The sequence below is a fragment of the Leucoraja erinacea genome, chromosome 11 (genome assembly GCF_028641065.1).
Source record: "Leucoraja erinacea ecotype New England chromosome 11, Leri_hhj_1, whole genome shotgun sequence".
Classification (NCBI taxonomy): Eukaryota; Metazoa; Chordata; class Chondrichthyes; order Rajiformes; family Rajidae; genus Leucoraja; species Leucoraja erinaceus.
This window is the reverse complement of record NC_073387.1, coordinates 49426202-49450461: the sequence shown is the minus strand read 5'-3', so window position 1 is coordinate 49450461 and position 24260 is coordinate 49426202. Positions and strand designations below refer to the sequence as shown.

The following is a 24260-nucleotide window of genomic DNA, read 5'->3' as shown; positions in this document are numbered from 1 at the left end:
ATACACCGGTAATTGATTTAGTTCAATCAGTTGAAACATCAATTGCTTTCATCTTTATTGCAACGCCGTCTTTCTTCCTGGTCCCAGTTAATAGTGTAGGTTTATCAGCCATAGTTATTTTTCCCTTTCATGTTGTGAACGTTATTACTCCTTTCATTTGAAATGCTGTGGCAGTTGTATTAAAAACAAAAAAACGATTAATTAATTAATTAATTAACCACGCTAGAACCAATAATTAAAAAAAGAATAATATTCGAATAGAAAAAAAACAACATTATACTTCCAAGAGTTTGTCTCTTCATTATTGCTAGTAAGCACTTTCTGTCGGTCAATAAAGCAGAATGCCAAGCGATTGTGTTTTAGAAGGAACTGCAGATGCTGGAAAATCGAAGGTACACAAAAATGCTGGAGAAACTCAGCGGGTGCAGCAGCATCTATGGAGCGAAGGAGATAGGCGACGTTTCGGGCCGAAACCCTTGAAGGAGATAGGCAACGTTTCGGCCCAAAACCCTTCGGGGTTTCGGCCCGAAACGTTGCCTATCTCCTTCGCTCCATAGATGCTGCTGCACCCGCTGAGTTTCTCCAGCATTTTTTGTGTACCTTCAATGTCAAGCGATTTTGAAAATGTCTTCCAGTTTTCAAATGATTACATTATAGATCCCACAACAACAAAAAAATACACATGTACTGCCCACCGTTCTTGTGAAAGGAATGCTTGTTTCAAAACAAAACATCCGATTACTTCAAGAAGAACTGGTGGGGGGAAACAGATACTTTTTTGATACTCACCAGCAATAGAAATTGACACCTGCACCAAATCCAAAAACCATGTTATTTCATAGGAGAAAATGGCAATGGTGATCGTTCTGCCACCGATTGTTATTACTTGCAGTTAATATTTGCCATATTGTATCTCTCTGAGATGCCTTGAGCGTTTGGCTTGCTAAAAGCCGCTATACAAATGATATACATTCAAGGTGTTGTTATGCTTCGCGTTTGAAGGAGACGGGATTGCTTCGTTACATAGCAAATGCATTGTACAGAATATGTTATATTTCAGTAGTTCTGACTGGATTATTTGGATTCATACATTATGGTGTTGAAAATATATAGTATTTTATACATTCGAAACACCATGTCCTTAACTATTGAGAGCTGAGGACTGAACGAACACTCCAGATAATAAAATCCACCAGCCTCCATCGCCACCACATTACCTGCCACGGAGAGATGTACAAACAGCCATACATATAGTGTGTAGGAAGGAACGGTATATGCTGGTTTCAACCGAAGATAGACGCATTAAGCTGGAGTAACTCAGTGGGTCAGACAGCATCTCTGGAGAAAAGGAATAGGTGATATGTTTCGGGTCGAGATCCTTCTCCAGCTTTTTGTATCACACATATAAGGCGGCGTGCTCGGTAAAATCAAGATTCTGTAACAAAGTAGACAAGATTTTTGTTGTGTGTATGAAACAACTGCTGATGTTGGTTTACACCGAAGAGAGACACAAAATGCCGGAGTAACTCAGCGGGACAAGCAGCATCTCTGGATAGAAGGAATGGATGACATTTCGGACCGAGACCCTCCTTCAGATTTTTGTTTTGTGTGTATGTGTTTTTGAGGAACCACACCGTTTTCTTAAAACAAACACGACAGATCCGTTAGTTCCGACTCTCCCCAATCACACGGACTTTGAAGGGAATTCAAGTGACATTTAATCAACTAAATCAAAGGGCCATTTAATGAATGAAATGTGCAAATATAAAATAGCTCCAGCTCTAATTGCACTATTAAAACTCTTTTGGATTGTTTGATGACCGCAATTTATGACAGTCCCTGAATATTTTGCGGCAGTGTTAAATCGTGTTAAGGAATAAAAATGATCTCGGCAGGTGCAGATGCAGCTTTTGCATTCAATGCAAAGATGCAATAAAATACATGCAACACATTTGGCGAAATCAACATTAGTGGTCCTTTCAATTTTTTTTCTTTCAGATCAAGACTTTTAAAACATTCGAACCTTAATAATACAAGTTTAATGATCTCTGATTAACAAAAGCGGGCACGACTGTCGTCCTCTCTCGGTCTAATTGCTGCCGTTATATATGTCTGGCGGTTTGCATGAGAAAAATCAACTCTTTATATGCTACCAAACGCTGACTTGGGGGGGATGCCAAGACTCGTCCGTTACAAGTGTTAGCCATTTCAATGTCTAGTATATAATAGTGTGATTTCAATACAATAATTGCACCAATTTAAAAACAAACGACTGTTTTCTTACAGTCAATAGTTATATAAATTACGAACAGATTGCAAAATTCCCCTTTCTTTAATTCGCTCTATTTGCGATTCTAAATAATTCCTCTCATTTCGGCAGTAATGTATTATCGTTGGGAACTCTGTGACTTAGCACTTCCTCCGACCGCCCTATAACACGCCAGTTTTAAGTCAGATTTAAAAATCCTTCACATTTGATGGCAATTCGGTTCTTGGCATGAAACAAAGTCAGTTAATAAAAAGAGCTCTTGCGAATTGACAAAAATTGCAACAATATATATATATATATATTTATATATACACATCTTGACTAACCCGAAATACGGCTTAGAAACATCAAGAGCTCGACATTCATAAATCAATCTTTCACATACCAGCTAATAAATTAGACTATTTCAAAACAAAAATATTCTCACTATTTGGAAATCCGAGCACGGTTTAAGTTTGTACCTGGACACAATTTAAAGGATTTAAAAACAAGCAAAATAAATATCCTTAATTTGAAAACAAGCAGATAGTCCTCTGGGGCCACTTTGATTTCGATCGTTTAAAATGTACTTGCACCCTTTAACTTACCCTCCCCCTCGTGTTTAGGCGGATTTTTTTTTTGTGTGTAAGTTTTTTGTGCAGGCGGAACTTGGGAGAGCGTCGCTAAAATATCCCTAATAACTTATCTCCATCTGACGTCGGTGACCCAGGTCGACGTTGAAACCGTGAACCGAGCGGAAGACACCGTCACTCTGCCACTGTCTGTAATTATTTCCAGTAACTTCCAATTGCAGATTTTTTTTATTTAAACCAGTAATTGGTTTGCCGAAGTCTTCGGATTTAACCCAGTCTAAATGCAGCGTGTAGATGGGAATATGGTAATAATTAATACAGGGAGGGAGAGGGAGAGGGTTTTTTTTTTTTTTTTAATTTTGTCAACACAGCTTCAATGCAGATCTGTTCGGCTGCATTCAATCTCCCCCTTCCCGCTTTCCAACCCCCCCCCCCATTCACGCGTTATTCTCTGTAACCATTGCATTATTTAATTTCGATAGTTATATAAGAAAACCTGTGATAATAGTAGAAATGTTAAGAAGCAGCAGCGCGCAATAGCTGTACCCATTATGATTCTAATTTTGTTCCCTTCTCAGCTAAAACGACAATGTATGTATTCGGAAGACTGCCCCAATACAGAGGGACACGTTTAATCAACAGCAATCCGGTATGAACTATTTAGCAATCAGGACTTAATCACAATTACGAATATATTGACAAACAGCTTCCGAAATTCTGCCTCTTTAAAAAATTCCGCCCCCGCGTTTGATTCAAAGCTTATAAAACAATTTGAGATAGCGGTGCCTTCACTCTATCTCTTTCTCAAGAGGCAGTCGAAAAATAAGGGCACAATGATCTATATATATTTATAAAATCAGCGGGTACGGACTCAAGTTACGGCGCAGTTGCACCTCAAGCATGTTTTACCGCCGAGTTTCACCGTTTTAATCTCAATCAACAGGAACAAACGACGATACTTTTATAAATTCACAATTTCTACAGCACTTGGGGAGAATCACTCGGTCTTGTTAATGCACAGGGAGGGGTGTTGGGATCGTATTGGAAGTTTGGCTGTTTGGGGGCAACCTGTTATTGTGAACAACTCAAAGAATTTCACCAAACTGCCGGGGATATAAGTTGCGTTTTGGTTGTTTCGAAATGTTGTTTTTTACTTTTGAAAACAACTTCAAAAAGCGAACTGAGAACGATCCAAACTCCACCGCAGCAAGTCTGACGCGTTGGAACAGACTCTCGCTCTCGCTCTCTCTCTCTCTTGTTGTAGTACATCTCGGTGTCAGTACTTCTCAGGAGAGTCAGATTCGATTAAGAAAGACCGAGAAGGCGACTCTCACATGAAGGAGCGTAGATATCTCTGCTGATTGAAATAACATTGCTATGAAACATTGCTAAGAAATAACAAGTGAGCAAGGACAAGGAGGGAGAACACACGGTCAACGTGTGCGCAAAGCAAATACCGAACACGTGAAGTAAATTAAGAGTTTAAAACTCAATGTCAGGCCTCACCTTTGCTTGTGGGATGGGGAAGGTTGATGGGGGAACGGATAGAAGTTCACTCACCTCTCTGCGTGTAAGTTGAGGTCAAGATTCCTTTCCTTGTCGCTTCTGAGGACCGGTGCCTCTCCGACACTATTTTAACAGAAACAGTTCGAACTGGCGCCGACAGCCATTAATCCTTCACAGCTGGTTTGTGGGCTCCGTTCACGACTAACCCGCTGCCCCCCAACCTTTCCCCACCACCACCTCAACTTTAAACATGATTTCTTAAAACGTTTCCCTTTCAATACTGCAATAGGAAATGCAAACTCTCTAAATACAAGTCAGGTGTTTGGTCCAGGAATCTTGTCGCTACCCTTGCCTCCCATCCACCCGCAACCCGCCCCCCCCCCCCCCCCCCCCCCCTCCCCCCCTCTCCCGCCATAAAAACACATCGTACTTTTTTCTATAGTAGAAACAAAGAACTGCAGATATTAATTTATACCAAAAATAGACAAAGTGCTGGAGTAACTCAGCGGGTCAGGCAGCGTCTCTGGAGAAAAAGGATAGGTGACATTTCGGTTCTGGACCCTTTAGACTTTAGAGATATAGCGCGGAAAGGGGCCCTTCGGCACACCGAGTCCGCGCCGAGGTTTCCATTCAGGGTTCCTAAGTGGGACAGGGGCATAACCTACACGCACATGGGACAATTTTGCAATTTACCGAAGCCAATTAATCTACAAACCTGTACGTCTTTGGAGAGTGGGAGGAAACCGGAGCACCCGGAGAAAACCCACGCGGTCACGGGGAGAACGTAAAATCTCAGTACAGACAGCACCCGTAGTCAGGATCGAACCCGGGTCTCTGGTGCCCTAATGCAGCAACTCTACCGCTGCCCTTCTTCAAATTCAGTACTTTTCCAATTGGTTTTGCCATTATAAGGCATAGCTCAATTATAATAGTCACAACGTAGAAACAACGAACTGCAGATGCTGGTTTACAACAGAAAAAAAAGACACTAAGCGCTGGAATATTTCAGCGATGCCACTTTAAGGCAAGGTTGTTTGTTGTTTGGACTCATAGCAGTCTGAGACAGAACCCATTACCAATTAACACAGGGAGGAGGGGTTAAAGTTACAGCGAAACTATGGATTAAAAACTGGGCACTAACGAGTCCTTACGCAGACCTGAATGCTACAGCAAAAAAATGCTCTAAAATCTAATACATGTACAGTTAACGGCAAAATTATAAATAACAGACAACACAACATTGCTTTTAGCTTAAGAGCTTGGGATTTTGTGCATATAACTGGTTGTAAATTTCCCTTCACAGTTCGCAGCTTTGTAACCTATCATTTTCTGGTCAGATTTGCCTGAACTCAGGGAAACCAGGCGGGCGAGTGGAACATTTTTTACCGGTCATTTTGTGTTGAGTAATGGCAATACGGTTTTACATATGGTTTGGAACTATGGAAAACAATTCCACACCCGACCTTTGCGCGCTTTGGTAATAAAAAGGAACGTGGTCATGTTACTTTCTATGCTCCAAAACTAATTAATTCAATTCAGTGGGGGGGGGGGGGGGGGGGGGGGGGGGGGGGGAAGAGATTTGAGGTGGGCGAGAGGTGGGGGGGGGGTGGGGGGGAGGGGAGAGGGAGGGGAGGAGGGAGGGAGGGTTGAAACGGTGTTTGGGGTGATAGGTGGCGGGGATGGCGGTGGAGAATAGTTGGTGCGAGACGTTTAAATGTACACTTTATACGTAAAAAAATTGACATGGATATATGAGGTGGAACAAATCATTTATCTGCATCAACACGACTCGTATAAACCGTACCCTTTTTTGTTAGAGATCGCCGTTAAAATTAGATTGTATACGGCGTGTCTTTATTATTTACAGTCACAAGGTTGTGAGCCATTTGTACTTTACATACTGCATTCAAAACTTGTGTTAATAAATCAATACGTTTTTTTTTCAACAGCGAAACTCGACTGCACCTCCATGCACTATTTTCTCATCCTCAGTCCGATTGCAATTGCAACTATTAAACCCTGGAACAAGACAACAAGTGGTCGATGTAATACCTGGTTTTTTCCCCCAGGTCTTCTAAAAATAAAAATAAAAGTTGGATAGTTTTCATTGTGTTTAAAAGTCTGGTGGACCTTTCAAAGCTTTACATATTTTTGTGATTGGATTCGCTAGAACTCGGTCACGGCTATATCGTTACACTTCTGCAAATTGATATCACTTTCCATGGCGTGAGGTGAAAGAAATGTTTCAAAACCTCCTCCCGATTACAAAAAAGAAATGTTCTGCGAAATTCCAACTGGGCGTTAAATGTAGAAATGGAATATAATGATACCAGGGCAAACAGCGCACGTTGTTCGTCAGATTTGGGGCGGTAGGAACAGCGGTGTTGGTATCAAAGGTCCTACTTAATCAGGGCCCTGAGCTGTTCACTGTTGCGATGAAACGCATTTTCCCACCTCGACGTGCGACTGCAATACATTTCACTGCGAGGGGCCCTAATTTCAAGAGCTTGGGGGTGAAGAAAAATCAATTAATCCAGATAATTTTCTGTTGAATGTTTTCAGATTTTATTACACCAATCTACACTGTACAACCCTGCTTCCGAAATGCCACCTGGTCGATGTTGATGTTTGACCGAAATTGGACATACAGCCCAGCGTTAAAAAAAAACATGTTTAGATAATATTTATTTATCCTCTACTTTTGGGCGTTTTGTTGTTTAGAAACATATTCCGTTTAAAGCAATATGCAAAAGCGCAATCATTCTCATAACATGCTTTAAAACAAAATGGAGCTACTGTCTGTTCGGGTAAAGATAGTCCCAGACGAGAGGTAGGTTTACATTTGCTGAGGAGTTGGGAATGGAAGTAATTAAAAAAAAAACATTCCTTCATCTGGATCACAGCAATAAACATGCAGTTTTTTTTTTGTTTAAACATTTTTAAAAATTATATTTATCAATGTATTGCAACATGTAACAATAATAGAGTCAATTTCTATATATACACAAATCCACTTTCAAAGGTTCAATATTAATAGTAAATGTAAGCTTTAGAAAACTTCCACGGATACCATACTGCAGTACTCAAATTATTTTTAAAAACGCGTCAATTTCTTACAATTAAATATTTTTTTTTCTCTCTCTCTCTGGGAATTGAACAGAATGGTGATTGAAATCCGGGGAATCACACACCATTTGCATTAAAATCCTATTTTACTGAAGCTATTTTTCCCCCCCACAGCGGCGCGTTTGCATCGTAGATCCAGTTCTTGTTGCAACTTACACCGGCCTGTCCACTGCATACTGGCATGCATTGAGGCTGGAACCTGGGCTTTGCAAAGTGCTGTATCCGAAGCCGCCGTGCTGTTTCGGTTTCAGTCTCAGGCTGGCGAGGCCAGGGTTGCACGTATCCCGGTAGATGTAAGGAGGGGTAGGGGGTGCGTATGGACAGGCGGCCGAGGACATGGCCGAGTTGAGAGAGGAACTGTTGAGGTTATTAATGTTACTCAGGCTGGAGCCTGGCATCCCCGGTACAGCCGAGTGCACCATAGTAGATTGCATTGTCATGGACGAGATGGTGCTGGGAGCGGAGAACATGGACTGAGAAGACAACGGGTTCATCGAGCTGAGAAACGGGAAGCCTTTGGAGGAGAGGGGGCCGGGAGCCAAGTTCTTCGCGGCCCAGTTGTTGTAGCTGTACCCGGTGTACATGTCATCGTAGGGTTGCATCAGCCCATTAAACTGCGGCATAAATCCATTTTTACACAAATCCACCTGCTGATTCCGTTCCCTTTTCCTCCATTTCGCCCGGCGGTTCTTGAACCAAACCTGGAAGGCAAGAGAGCGAGAGGATAGAGTGAAACTGTGGAGGAACATCGCGCATTCGCACCCACTGCGCGCTCGGAGTATCAAGCAATGCCTGTTTAACCAACCTCGATTGCCTCGACAGCAAACTCGCTCGTTCAAAGCAAAATATGAAAAAAATAACTGAACCGTCCCTCTTTGATGTTTAATGCTAAAAGGCCGCACGTAATCCGGGCATGAATCCCAATATAATAATTAAAACATTCACCAGAGGTCAATTGATTTGAAAGCTTTAAATGTGAATGGACGTCGATAAATTGCAGTTTCATTTTAAGCAATTCGACATTTCACGCAGCCGACAAAATAACCCCCCCCCCCTCAAAAATATTGCAACTCGGTGTCACCACCTTTCTGTCTCTTTATTTCGTATTTTCATTTTTTTTTTTAATGGATTTTCGATTTTCTGCCCGCGATCATGTCCGTTTATAGGGAGGACAAACGCAAAAGATTCACAATGATTGATTCTGAGTTTCACTGAGCTGTGGACGAGCCGAAAAAAGGGGACAAAATGGGGGAGTTTCAATGAAAATGGGTTAACCCTTTCGGGGATAAGACCATGTCCTGATCCGGAATCTGCATTGAACATAATGCAAAAAAACATATCTTAATTTGGCTGTGTTTAAGAAGGGACTGCAGGTCCCTCAGCGGGTGCAGCAGCATCTATGGAGCGAAGGAAATAGGCCGAAACGTTCGCTCCATAGATGCTGCTGCACCCGCTGAGTTTATCCAGCATTTTTGTGTACCTTCTTAGTTTATCTGAACGGATACTGAAAAGTCTCCAGTTAATAACGCCCCGGCCAGAGACTATGCTTCAAGTCCGTCGCTAAACCGACCGGACACGTTTTACTTGCAGGAAGAAATGAGAAAAGTTGAACGAGAATCAATTTTCCTAAATGAAAGTAATTAATTCTTATACATGATTGTCTGTGCTCGTTAGAGATTCCCCTCTTCCCCAATTCCAGTCATATTTTCTTTGTATAATGAAGGGAAAAGCAATATAACTATATTCTTGAATAATGCTTTGGTTCTTCCATTAACTTGCACTAATGATGACAATAAACTAATCATTCCACCTTCTTTGGCTGTGTTCACTATCCTGGTTGACTTCCAGATTAACTGGATAAGCATTTGTTTAGGTAATTTCATAATGTCCCGTAATAACAGGGTTAGGGAAATTTACAAAGCGCTAGTGTGTAATTTAACAGTCTGAAAAAAATCGCCAGACAATGGATTGATTGTCAGCCTTGCACGGGAAAACATTGCGAAAAGGCGTAGGTGCTCATTACTGCCCGACTAACTTGCAGTTTGCTTCCCCTCTGGTAATCGCTGAAACCGCCGAGAGTTCAGTGTAGGGAACACACATACATTCCCTGACAGCCCGCGCTTCCATCTGTACAGCTGACAGGGCAAACTCCCCCCCCCCCCCCCCCCCCCCTCCCCTCTACGTCTGGTTACCAGTCCGTAGACTTTCTCATGGGCGAAGGCACACAAGTTGATTTTCAAGGCGAAGGTACATGGTGTAATTATTCCGCGTGGATTATGTGGAATACAAGATTGATCGTCATTCCCAAGGACATCTTTGAAAGTTCAGACAGTCTGCCTTGATAATATGTCAGGAACACCAGACTAGAGTATTGAGTTTAGAGATACAGCGCGGAAACTGGCCTCTCGGCCTACCGAGTCCGCGCCGACCAGCAATCCCCGCACACTAACACTATCACTATCCTACACACACTAGGGACAATTTACACAATTATACCGAAGCCAATTAACCTATACACGTCTGTACGTCTTTGGAGTGGGGGGGGAGGAAACGGGAGATCCCGGAGAAAATCCGTGCAGGTCACAAAGGGAATGTACAAACTCCGTGACAGAGAACATCCACAGTCAGGATCGAACCCGGGTCTCTGACGCTGTCAAAAGTCCCACCAAGTCCTTACATACACTGCGCTAGTTCTAAAAATAATAAGGCAATTGTGCGCAGTTCCACACATTAAGAAGCTTGTTAAACTATTTAACTGCTCCATAAATGTGGACACTTACGTGAGATTAAGTTTAGTTTAGTTTTAGAGATGCAGCGCAGAAACAGGTCCTTCGGCCCACCAAATCCGCGCCGACCAGCCATCCCCATACATGAATTAACACACTAGGGATAATTTACAATCTTTACCGAAACCAATCATCCTACTAATGATACCAGGGCAAACCGCGCACGTTGTTCGTTTCTGGAGTGTGAGAGGAAACCAGAGCACCCGGAGGAAACCCACTCGGTCGCGGGGAGAACGTACAAACTCCGTACAGACAGCACCCGTGGTCAGGATCGAACCCGGGTCTCTGGCGTAGTACGGCAACAACTACACCGCTGCGCCCATAAAGTCTAGTGCTCTGGCCCGTGGTATTTTCAGTCTCTCTTTTTTGTCTAATATTTTGTATTACTTTGTAATCTAATACTTTCTAATAAGCGGGACCGCTAAGAAATGAGGTTTACTCACCCGAACCCTGGCCTCGGTAAGATTCGTCCAGACGGCGATCTCCTCTCTCATAGACATGTCAGGGTAGCGGTTGCGTTGAAAGGTGGCTTCCAGCTCCTGGAGCTGCTGGCTGGTGAAGTGCGTTCTCTGACGCCGCTGCCGTTTTTTCTTGGACGGGTCATCGACAGTACAGTCTTCAGTTTTGCTTTGCATCAACTTATCTTTTTCTACGAAACGCAAACATAACATGTAACATTTTTATCCTCAGTAGACCAAACCAGCCAGAAGCATGATCTTACATCAAATAGGACGGTGGCACGACTGTAGAATGTTATATCATTATAACCAAGGTCGATTTTCTGTTTGTTTATTAACAAGCGCTTCGACCCGAAACGTCACGTATACCTTTCTTCCACAGATGCTGACTGTCCCGCTGGGTTACTCCAGATTTTTGTATCTATATTTTGTTTATTATATGTTGTTTACGAGTTTGGCGTTTACAGGCCTGTTTCGTTGCAACATGTAAGAATAGCATCGTTCCTTCGTCGGCACATATGACAATTATACACTCTGGTTTCATGGAGTAACTCTAGCGGGACAGGCAGCGTCTCTGGGAAAGGGAATAGGTACAGAAAATGAATCCAGAGATGCTGCCTGTCCCGCTGACTTACTCCGGCATTTTGTGAGCCAGCATCTGCAGTCCCTTGCTACACACATACTTGTCTCCAAAACAAAGCACACGGCTGTTTCGAGAGCAAGCAATGGATGAAATGTAAAATAAAATATTTTACATTGGCCAAATGTCAACATTATCAAAACCGCATTAACTAACGCGTGCAATGTACGTGGGTTATGTTATGGGCGGAATGTAACACGATGGTTTATAAATAGTTAATATTAATTTATGTGCTGGCTGCTTACAGCACAAAACACTGCTGTATTTCACGGTGTCATGCCACTGTTACTGACAAACACCGTGAACAACAAGAATTCAGGTACAAACAACCCGGAAAAGACAAGACAGATGTGCAACAGCTAAACCTGTGTCGTGCTGTCAAATTGCCATCGAACTGGGTCAAACATTGACATTTAAGATAACTATTTGGGACTTAGACACAAAGAGCTGGAGTAACTCAGCGGGTCAGACAGCACCTCTGTAGAAAAGGAATAGGCGACGTTTCGGGTCGAGACCCATCTTCAGTCTTAATGTTGACAAGTTTCATCCTTCGTTGAGTCCTTACCTCGCTTCAACAGGAAATGAACATAACGGGGGGAGAGGGGAAAACAGTTTCAGTTCGATCTGGATTTGATTTTTTTTTACATTGACTCATGCGAAGACTCGACGCTGGAGATGGCGCCTCCCGTTTGGAGTAACTGGTTCGGCGCCGATTCATTACCTGGAGACTCGGCGTCGGAGGATTCGCTCGCAGTGTTGTCTAAACGCTCTCTCCTTTCCGCCGACCTCAGCAAGGGGAAACTGGGCGCTGCCATATCACAATGAGCCTGTGGTGGTCTTCCGCTTTCGGCCAGTCGACCCACATTCATCGCACCCTTTTTTGTTAAACAAAATAGTTCACCGCTCTTTTTAGTATTTCATCGGAAAAAAAAAGTTCAATCCAAGGGGATAAGTTCCCACAGTTCAGTTCAAAGAAAAAAATGTACGTTTCATTCACTGAAACATGATGCTCCCCCCCTCCCCCCCCCCTCTCTAATCGTCCGGCTAAACGTCCCACTCTTACATTTCCAGCCCGTTGGTTTTGTTGGAGAGGCAGCAGATGGATTTGTAAACTGTGTCGAGTGCTGTAATGACTCGCCTGGATAAAGTGGCGGAGCTGTTATACAACTCCTCCCACCGGCCGCGAAAGATTCCTCCTAGTTTTTGCTGATGAGTCACCACCCACAAACTTCAGAACCCGGACTGGGCTAACCCGGGCCAAAGGAGATCGCAGCCCACACCAAATCACAAATCCATCTCGAAACGACCCCGTTCAGTAAAAATATAAAAAAATAAAAAAATTAAAAAATCTCGACTGCAAAACAGCGATGAATCAAATGAAGTTCCATAGAAGCGCCGCGCTGCCAAAAATTGCAATTTAATTTTAGAGACCGTGCAATGGATACCCAGGGCACGAAATATGTTCTCTCCTTTTTATTTTAATAGCAATGAGATACACACAGCATTGAAAATTATCGCACTGCGAATTAGGACACTACGAGTAAAATATGTCGTTCCAAGATTTAAACCATGCAAAGGCCGCAGGATGCGCTGGCCGGTTGCAAAATATTTTCCATCGTTAAACAAAATTAAAATAGCAGCGCTAAGAAGAGGGTGGGGATTATCGTCGGCATTAGTACACTTCATCACTCTGTGTAGTTATGCCCTATCTTCCTGACTGCCCTCTGAATTCTACACTCACATGCTCCAGAATCGGACAGCTTTTGAAGGTATTAAGTTCACTGGCCTTTCGATTTCAGTAACCGGTCACAGAGGCAGCGTGGTAAGATTTCTGGCTCAATGTAATAAAGCAATGGAATTCCACGCTCTTACTATGTTTTCTTTCTCTCTCCTCTCTCTCCGTTTAATTTCCTCTTTAGAGGCGCTGATAAAAGTCGAAATCTGGTCTAAATGGGCAGGGCGGCGGCAGCATAAACCAAGGAAGGGACTGTCAGGTGAATTTGGACATGGGCAGGATACACGGTAGCATCTGCCTGCGAAAGGGCGCCCCAAACACTAGTCGCTGAGGAACAAGGCAGAGAGTAATCGCAGAGTTGCAGCTGAATATACTTATGACTTCATACGTGTGAACATATGATTTACATTCCGACAGTGTTCGGGCCCACATGTGTAATGAAGGTTCATAAAGAACCCTGGCAGGGCATAACCTATTCATTGTCATCCTTTTCCCCACTCTGCGTTTATTAAACAAGTAAATTAAAAATGCTTCAATTGTGGGATTTTACTTTTCTTAGCAGTGGCTACATTATTGCATGTTATATGGGATAAAGAAGTGCCTTAACCACGATGCCCGGTACTAGATTCAGCTTGATTTAGGTAGGCAGTTACAGTGGTGGTGAAATAAATGCAGTGCATTTAAAATTGGAATGCTTAAAATGCAAGGTATTTATTTTTCAAGTTAGTTCCTTTGTGAGAGGTTTCCAATAAGATGGGGGTCGAGGAAGACTGGAAACGTGTCAGTGAGGAATTGGAATCCTTTCATGAATAAATGATAACTGTGAATATTTCGCAAATGGCTCAAATGACGCCCTGTGCAACGCGGACAATGCTACAGTGCGAAGTGTAAATATTTTTGAACTTTTAGTCTTGAATTGCAGCCAGAAGCATTACATATTTATTCATCTGACGTGAGAACCGTTTGCAATATCTCTTTCGGGAATGTTTCAATCCCAATTTTCATGATCACAATGTACGCGTTTTGTGCAGCAGCGTAATTCTGTTTTCTTTCACCCGTTTTCAAGGCGTTCGGTTCAGTCTAATGGCCGAAAGTCCATTGCAGAACGGGTGCTGTCAGTACATTCCATTGTTACATTGCAGAAACATCCGACCGGGCTACTAAATCACTGGCCTGCCTCCCCGCTGCTAAATATCCTCATTCACCCAGCCTCGCAGTGCAAGCAATTTATTCAGTCAACTCTGACAAAAAGAAAAACAATTTAAACTTGAATATTTAGTTGCATATGTTTAGAATTTCTGGAGAATTTTGCTTGGCTGATGATATATGCCGGGTCCGTGGCAGTGATTGTATTTCAGCTACCTGGCTTACAAGATACGATCGATATCGCTGTCATTGCTCAGAATATTACTCACTGGGTAATTCAGGAACAGACTAACGAGGATCTGTCATGGTGTTGTATATTTGGCATCGCAACTGAGATTCTGCGAGCGCTTCCTTAGTTGCTTTTATTTATTTAAAGAGTGGGGGCAATTCAACAGTTTCATAAACGGAACTTGTCTAACTCTGCAGTTATGATCAATATTCTTGCTGAAGTCAACTTCATTTTTACTGAACGTTATATTGCCGTAGCCCTTTTCTAAATAGTTACAATTAGGATTTAATTACATTGAATCGAGGAAATTGTATTTGTAGCGAGTTATTTATTAATTTTATTTTTGTTATTTTCTTTGGAAATGACAAAGTAATCTGTGGCCTTACTGAACATTTTAAGGATCATCTATTGTAACCGATACATCATTTCAAGGTCGTCTTTTATAGTGAATGAATATAACATGCTTTATTGACTTCAAAGTGAACGACATGTTTAGCACATATTAGGCAATTTTGCTGATTTGCACATGAATAGGGAAGATTGTAAAATGCATTTTCAAATAAACACCATAAATAAAATATGATGAATTAAAAAAATATCAGATGACTTAACATATAGAAATATTGTTGTCCAGATATTATTGCTAATATGAAATTTGTCAACAAATACATAATAGGTAATTTGCATGTGGCATGTTTGGCTCAGTTTGGGGGCTTCTCAAGTCTGTGTCAAATCCTACTATAGAATTCAAATTCAAAGTTTAAGGTGGACAGTGTGGTTCGATTTGGATTGCTGAAGATAATGTCGTTCAGATGAAATGTTGAACCAAGGTCTTGCTTGCTTTTTCACTTGGGTGCAAAATGTCCCCAAACTCCTCTTGAAAAAGATTTGAGAATTTCCTACGACTAACTGGGTGAACTATATCCCCCCCAGATCCAGCAGACAGCAAGTTAGCCAATATGTTACTTTTTGTTTTATAATAGATGTATCCCAGATGTGTCTCCAGGCTGTGAAGATTGATAACTATACGGAAGCTCCTTCTATTCTGAATATTTACATTATATTTTGATGTAGGACGTGCAAAGGGAAAACTGAAGATAGATATACAAAATGTTGGAGTAACTCAGCAGGTCAGGCAGCATCTCTGGAATAAATCGAGTAGGTGACGTTTCAGGTCCGGACCCTTCTTCAGAATTAAATGCAGAGAATTTCAGGTTGTTAACTGCTTATATATTATGCTTCCTGTATCATAACTTGCAACAGTCTGTTTACCCATCACCAACGTGTTTGCTGACTTCCAGTGACTCCAAATCAAAACTTGGTTTTAATCTTTTCCTTCATGTTGAAAAACTGCTCCATGTACTTTGCCCTGACTACCACTTTAGCCAGCAGTCCTACTCTGAATTAACTGCATTCCTCCAATGTTGACCTCTTGCTTAATCCTGAATGTAATTTTTCTAACACTGATGGCTGTAACTTCAGCTGCCGAAGCTCCAAACTCTGAAATTATTTTTTTTCTCTTTCCTCCTTTTCGATTCTCCTGAAAATCCATTTCTTTATTAAATTCAACTGCACCAAATTTCCCTCAAGGCGGTTTGGTCTCAAATTCTGTTCAATAATGTGGCCATGCTCCCTAACACCTGTTTTACTGCTTAATGATAAGGGGAAATTTGTTGATTTTTGCAGACAGACTCAATTGCATTGTAATTATGGATAAAAAATTGACTTCTTTGGATATATCAAGTCATCAAGAAGAAAGCTATACGAGGAAATTTATACAAGCCTTGTTGAAGACAAATTCTGCACAAGAAGTTGGAATTCTTGGAGCCATCTGCCGGGATCAACATTGATGGCATTCCATATGCAATACTCTAATAGATTTGAATTGGCAGTAGAAAGATAGCTTGGGAAGAAGTACCAGAGTGTTATAAATTGTACAAGCAAATCTTACAAACATTAACATGGCGAGGAAAAAAAACTAACTGTATGAATCCTATTGCAGTCTCATCTGGCATTGCATGGAATGAGAATGATTGATTGATTGTGAAGTTACAATTGTAAAATATAATCAGCACCAGCTTTCAGATTAAATAATGATTTTTAGGTTGTTTTAAAAGTAGAAATGGATCACACTGAACATATAATGGTGACATATGATCTTAAACAAATTGTAGTCACTCCATATAGTGTGCATTCTATGAGTTGGTAAATGTACACATAGATTTCTATAAAAACTAATGAAAAGATGAATACAAATTGTCAAAATAATTAAAATGTATAAATATTAATCCAATACCTATATTGGATATCTCATCTACCTCATTTGAGAGTGTTGAACTCTCTTTGATAGAACGTTATCTGACTTTGTCGTGTACTAAATGTTGTGCCCTCTTTCTGTTATCTGTGCACTGTGGAGGACTGGATTATAATAATCCAGCCTTTTCTCTGGCTGGATAGCATGCAAAGAAAAGCTTTTCACGGAGCCTTGGAACATGTGACAATAATAACCAGAACTATGTATCAATATCATACATAACACAAATATATGGTATTGATGGCATGAAATTAACTGAATTAACAAAGATTCCAGTGATTACTTTGTAACTGTGAACAAGATTCATTTAGCTGAATGAAACACATTGTAATGTAAATGATTAAGATTACCATGATTAAATATTCGTATAGTTTTAGATTAGCATCCTAGTTGAGGCTGTAATATTTCAAGTAGGTTGGTTGTACCATTTTTCACAAATCTATACCAATTCTTTCTTCTATAAATTGGCATTAAGGACATGACAAACATTAGTTAACATATTAGTTAATGCATTTTTGCAAATGTCATACCACTTGACCCAGAAGGGATTACATAAATGGTGCTTAAGACAAATTGATTTAAGAAAGGGCTATTAACATAACAACATGATGAATTGACTGGAAACCCTTTTAAAAATAATAGCATGGTGAGACTTTGAGACAGTAATTAATCATGACTAAAATTACATTCACAAATCATGAAAATTATTTAAACATCTGCTGTTCACCTTAATTATATTAAATCACTTAATTTGCTTCCATCTACTTATTTTTTGATGCAAGAATTCAAACATTAGATATTCGCACCAATTGCCAGTGCAAAATATTAATTACAAGAAAAATAAAAATAATATTTTGTAAAATTATATTCTGCAATATAAAGTATCAAGTGTTCTGAAAAGAAATATTGTTACTGATAACCCTGATAGAGCCTGATATTATTTTACACTTTCAGCATCCCATGGACATAATACGAACAAAAATGCTAAAAAGGACATTTAACAAAATGGGAGCAGTGCTAAATTAAGCAGAGGTCAGAATAATCACGGGTAGGATCACGAAATGTTTTATAAAGAACTTCATCAAGGTGAAAGATGATGTAGCAGCAGAACAAAATAAAGACCTTTTCATAATCCTATCAGCATGAGAGTTTGGAATAAAAACTTTTATTTACAAACAATTCAATAAGGACAATTATTCCAAAGCCCTTTGATAACCTTCACAATATGTAACTCATTGTTCAATCCTGAATTTAATTACCACACCACAAATTGTTGCACATTCATTTGCTCAAAACTCTGAAATACTTTTACTGCTCTTTTCTCTTTGAAGATTCTCCTGCAACTCTTCCCTTTGCACAAGCTTTCGCTGAACTGCAGTAATGTCTCTTTAGGTGGTTTGGTGTCAAATTCTATTTATAGTCTGGAAAATACATGTAATAATTGAACGTCCTTTCCCACACGATTCGGTCCAGCAATACTTTTCTAGTTTTAAAATGGTTGGGCCTTATGGCTTCCCCGGGAAGCTTTGCCATAATTACTCAGCATTGTGCCATAGCTCACAGGAGATCAATTGTGGGCTGTTTAATTTTAAGTAAAACAATTTCTAAGCAGTGTCGAAAAACACCGGGTCATTCCTTATGCACACAAACGTATAACCAAGAGATTATTTCACAACTTTGGGATAAATGTAGCTTCTGGAAGAAGAACAATAATGTTTTTAAAAAAAACCTCACAATGAATCCAATTGTGATAATGTCACCTAAATTCACTTTTGGCCCTTTCCCTCATACATAAACTGAACTGTATCTACATTGATGACCAAAATGCAAAATGCAATACTGTAAGATAATTATTATGGATAATATAACTGTTGCATTAATCCTACTTTGAATGGTTGTGCTCAGTTTAGTTTTTGCAGGAAGCAGGACATAGCGCACACACTCTTTAAAATGATCATTACATTCATTACATTATCAAGGGAGTGAAACATATTTAAAATAGATTTACTACCGCCCCACAAATTTTCCACCACGGTGACAGCTCATGCTATAGCATAGCCTCAAAGGCAAAAAATGTTGTCCTAGTATTTCACCCAAGTCAGCCTAGACACCAATAATGACTTAACTGATGATTTAATTAATGCCTCTCCAGATGTATACCTCCGGGCAAAGATCAATAAATAACGATTATAACACCACACATTTTACTGCATAGGTGAGGCTATTTGTCTGTGCAGGCTGCTTGATGAAAGAATCCAGACTGAGGTGAAATATTGCATTCTTCCCATTGTTTGCAATATTCCGCTTCAAACATTTATCCGGATTATCCATCAAATCTTTCCCCCCCCCCCCCCAAATAAACTTCATTCATAATAATCAATACATACATATACACGAAAAACACCAACAGTGCAAAACCTCTTCCGATATTATCAGCGTCTGCAGATGCATTAATCAGTGTAATATTCGGTAGCGTTCCCAAATTATCCTTACACCCTGCAAAGATTTTTTTCTCCGCCTTTTGCCAACAACTCGTGCCATATTCAAGATAGCTAGGGATATAGGAATTCCATTGCGCGAAGGAATATTATTTAACACCTCTCTTTATCCAGGGTTAAAGTGGGAGATAGTCCACGATTAATCTACCCAGGCTAATAAGCCTTTTTTTTTAAAATATGGGTCTATCGTTACCTCTACATTAAGAACTAGCACGTCAATTGAAAATAAAGGACTGACAGCAAAAGATGTTAGTCCTTAATTTCAAAGCTATTGTAAGGTTTCACTGGAAGCCGGCACGTTGGCCAAACCTTCTCCCCGACACCGAGGGCATGACCCAACATTACCCCGACACTTTAACCCGGTGGGTAGATCATCGAGTTTCGGACAGACCAAAAATGTCAATCTTCTGAATTTCCACGGCTCACCATTTGACCATGTAACACAGTCAGCTTCAGTTTAGTATGGAGATGCAGCGCGGAGCCAGGCCCTTCGGCCCGCCGAGTCCGCGCCAACCAGCGATCCCCGCACACTGACACTATCCTACACACACACTGGGGACAATTCACAATTTTGCCCAAGCCAATTAAGCGACAAACCTGTACGTATTTGGGGCGCGGGTCTTCGAATTGGGGGCATGATCCATTAATTTCGATATATGCTCATGGAAGCTCATCCTTACTGTTTCGATATGTAGAACCGTTTCAAGTAACTTGAATTTCTGTATTGGAATTTCACCCAATAAATGCTGTAAGCACACAGAGAAACCCTTTGTATGGAGATAAATAGACTGTAATAGGAAATAAAAAGGTTGCATTCCCCCCCCCCCCTCCCTTTATTGTGATGGGGTTTTGATTAATTCAGGGTTCTGACTTTTAGATGTATTTCGGTATCTGGCATGAAAACAGCCACAGATCCAGATGGTTTTTAATCTATAACCGCTGAATCCAGGTGCTTGCCTCGTGTCCACGTGACTATTCTCAACCTCTCACTGGTGCGAGTTTCTCTCTCCCACGCTCCGACGTTTCGAAACGCCAGTCCTTTTTTTTAATCAAATCGAAATCACTGTAAACTGGGTCTGGGGGTTGCAGGGGGAAGAACAGCCGTGCATGGCGAAGAAACAAGAACAAAACGCAACCATTGGAATTGCTTGCAAAACAAAAAGCAACGCGAACCAAAACATCTCAACTGCACCATTTAAAAAAACCCTCTGGATTTTGACATTTGAAAAGCAATGGCTTACAATATTTAAAATAGGGACTTGTACAAAGTTGCACTGAATTGTACAAAGTTGCGTTTCTTATTGAACTGCAGAGCGTGTTTTTATAATACGTTAATGCCTCCCATCACCCATTATGGATGCTTATGTTCATTCCAATGCAGTTGGGTGTCTTGTTGCTTATTTGGTATGACTGTATGGCAAATCAAATTCCTGATTTGGTTTTACATACTTGGCTAATAAATTAATTACAATTACAATTACAATTACAATACACCCGTTGATATTGTACACCTGAAACAGCCAACTCTTTGCTGACTGACCCGCTGAGTTACTCCAGTTTTTAGGGATTCTATTTGACAAAATAGTTTATGATCTATCGATTATTATTTTTTTCCAACGCAGAGCCTTCGTTGATGTCTGATAAATCTGCATTTTATAAAGAAAAGTCGGCGAGGTTAGCGTTTCACTTTTCTTTGCTGAAACCTTGATTTAAATCTTTTTATTTGAATTTCATAGCAATTTGCATACATACAATGATAACAGACAGTGACAGTCAAGGCATAGTTGTGCAACAGTATGTAAGCGAACCTCAAAGCCCTTACCCTTACCCACCTTCAACCCACCCGAATCAGGTCGGAACCAAACGGGGACAAACGACACTCACATACACACACATCCGCACAAATATGGTAAGATAAACGAAAGAAAAAGTACTAAAATAAAAAAAATGGGGCTGAAATTTTAAGGAAATATGTATCTAATGCATCGTTCCTTGTATTGGATTTTGTTTTTGACGACCGGAATTACAGAATGCTCCAAAATAATTACTTTTCGGAGAAAGTGTGGCGTATAAACGGGGGTCACTCTGGTATAAAGACACTTGTAAAGACGAGGGAATACTTATTTAGGCGCCACGGGCGTTCAATTGCGGGGGGGACATCTTAACTAAACCTAAATGTTTGCCAACGGCAGGGGTCAACATTGGCCGGTGTCTCACAATATAATTCCAAGGCTGCACTGGAGATAGAACACGGACAATAGAGAATTCTGAAAGGGACACAAGGTGCTGGAGAAACTCAGCGGGTCAGGCAGGCAACACCTCCAGAGAAACTCAGCGGGTGCAGCAGCATCTATGGAGCGAAGGAAATAGGCAACGTTTCGGGACGAAACGTTGCCTATTTCCTTCGCTCCATAGATGCTGCTGCACCCGCTGAGTTTCTCCGGCATTTTTTGTGTGCCTTCGATTTTCCAGCATCTGCAGTTCCTACTTAAACACCTCCAGAGAACACGGATAGTTGATGTTTCGGGTCGAGACCCTTCGGCCCAGATTTCAAGTTTCGGGATTTGATTGCAAAGATCATTTCATGATTGGTCATTCATCAACACCACACATCTGGATTGGAAGTGGGGATGGATCCCAGGAGGCTGATTATTTTTGATCAGTGTGTGTTCTATTTAGAAAACACGGCTCCGCGTACCATATTGAGGATTTTTGTTTGGGCAAACCCTTATTTATTTTTTTCTTCCCGATGAGGTGTTTAGTTTCTCTAAAGGATAATGCAATTATCCCGCAAATCCTCCTCCGAATTTGTTGGTGAAATCACAACAAATACTTTACCAATAAAGTTGATTTCTTTGCCACAGCTGGTGAGTTGAAGTCTGAAGAAGGGTCTCGACTGGAAACGTCACCCATTCGTTCTCTCCAGTTTATAGTTTAGTTTAGTTTGGTTCAGAGATACAGCGCATAAACCGGCCCTTCGGCCCACCGAGTCCGTGCCGACCGGCGGACCCTGTACACTAACTCTCTATCCTACACGCACACACTAGGGGCAATTTACAATTTCACCCAAGTCAATGAGCCTACACACCTGTACGTCTTTGGTCGAGTGTCCAATAGAGAAATAGACAACACGCCTTTAAAACGAAGGACGACTTTAATAGATGATCAGCCGTGATCACATTGAATGGCGGTGTTAGCTCGAAGGGGCGAATGACCAATCTTTGCACCTATTGTCGATTGAAAATCTATTTTGAAACGGGGCGATAGATATCCGATTGTCTGCGTTTAGAATAAAAGCTGTTTAATTAATGGTCGTTATACATTTGTTGGGCTCCACGCAAAGCAACACAACGCTCATTTTGCAAACGCATAGTTTTTACGATGAGATTTGACCCTCTCGGCTTGGAAAAGCAAGGAGTCAAATTAGTCCAAATCCCTAAATTGGGTCTCAAACGGCGAAATAGACAAATGAGTAAATGGTGCAGTAATTTTCTTGTCAGGGTTGTGGGAAGATAGTTGTCCTGTTTACTTTCGTCCGTCGCGGATAAACAGGGCAGCATACACATGAAATATGCACGAAGGAACTGCAGATGCTGGTTTAAACCGAAGATAGACACAAAAAGCTGGAGTAACTCAGCGGGACAGGCTGCATCTTTGGAGAGAAGGGTCGGGTCGAGACCCTTCTTCAAACTGAGAATCAGGGGAGAGGGAGACAGAGAGATATGTGGAAGGGTTAGGCGTGGGAACGACAGATCACAGCGGACTGTAATTCAATGAAATGTAGAACGGTCTATTGTGGGCTGAGGGGAAGGTGACGAGGAAGCATGCAATCAGCAAATGTAATCAGGAGGACAGTGAAACTAGTCGGAGAACTAGGGTGGGGGAGGAACGGAGAGAGAGGGCAAGCAAGCGTTACTTCAACTTAGAGAAATCAATATTCATACCGCTGGGTGTAAGCTGCCCAAGCGGCTTTGCAAGGGTAACGGGCGATGGGAGCGAAGGTGTTGGCGTTTGGGAAATATGTCTATTTTGCAAAAACAATTTCGATTAGGGTTTATTCCTCCCCCCTCCCCCCCTCAATACATCCTGGTGTAAAACAGATTAGGGCTCTGTAGAAAAGAGGAAACGTCACCGTGTATGTGTGGATTAAAAATAGCGGAATCAGGGGATATGGGGAGAAGGCAGGAACGGGGTACTGATTGGGGATGATCAGTCATGATCACATTGAATGGCGGTCCTGGCTCGAAGGGCCAAATGGCCGACTCCTGCACCTATTGTCTATTGTCTATTGTCTATTATCTACGTTATGTTTCAAATCCACTTATCCCTACTCTGCACTCTGAAGAGTGTGAAAAATGAGTGTGAAGAAGGGCCGAGACCTTAAACGCCACCTATTCCTTTCCTCCAGAGATGCTGCCTGACCCGCTGAGTTACTCCAGTATTCTGTGTCTATCCTCGGTGTAAACCAGCATCTGTAGTCCCTTCCTACACACCCATATACTACTTTGTAATATCACGATGGGCTGGCCAAAAACAAGTTTCGTTTTTGTGCTGCGTTTAACTCGCTGCACTGGTACTGATGCAATGTGGATTAACACAAAGTCCTTCATTTGTAACCGATTTGCAAACTGGTCGAAAGCTATGTTCATACCGGGTCAAAAGACAAAGTGCTGGAGGAACTCAGCGGGCCAGGCAGCATCTGTAGAGGGAATGGATAGATGGCGTTCAGTCTGAATGGTCCTGGTTAGAAACGCTGTTCATTCCCACCACAGACGCTGCCTGGCCCGCTGAGTTGCTCCAGCAGTTTGTGTTTTGCTCAAGATTCCAGCATCTGCAGTTTCTCGTGGCTTCACGTCGGGTTGGGAAATCAAGAGTATTTAATTGTTATATGTACCGAAAATAGAACCACGTGGCCTGTAAACACACTACTTACAGATAGCACAATAAACAGAACAGTTCAATGAATGAAAAATAAAAACAA

The 24260-nt window shown here is 41.3% G+C and overlaps 1 protein-coding gene across 3 annotated transcripts in view; it reads right to left on the bottom strand.

Annotated features, from left to right (window-relative positions):
- Positions 1-6099: 6099 nt before the first annotated feature.
- Positions 6100-24260, bottom strand: part of pitx1 (paired-like homeodomain 1) — a 64688-nt gene continuing 46527 nt past the window's right edge. For 2 of the 3 annotated variants that reach the window (XM_055643213.1, XM_055643214.1), the window contains exons 3-5: positions 12079-12232; positions 10703-10908; positions 6100-8174 (exon numbers count right to left, since the gene is read on the bottom strand). In XM_055643213.1, the coding sequence (XP_055499188.1) occupies positions 7626-8174; positions 10703-10908; positions 12079-12232 (909 nt within the window). In that variant the 3' untranslated portion in view covers positions 6100-7625. Of the gene's footprint in view, positions 8175-10702; positions 10909-12078; positions 12233-12420; positions 12534-24260 lie in introns of those variants that run through there. The other variant, XM_055643215.1, reaches the window with a different exon arrangement.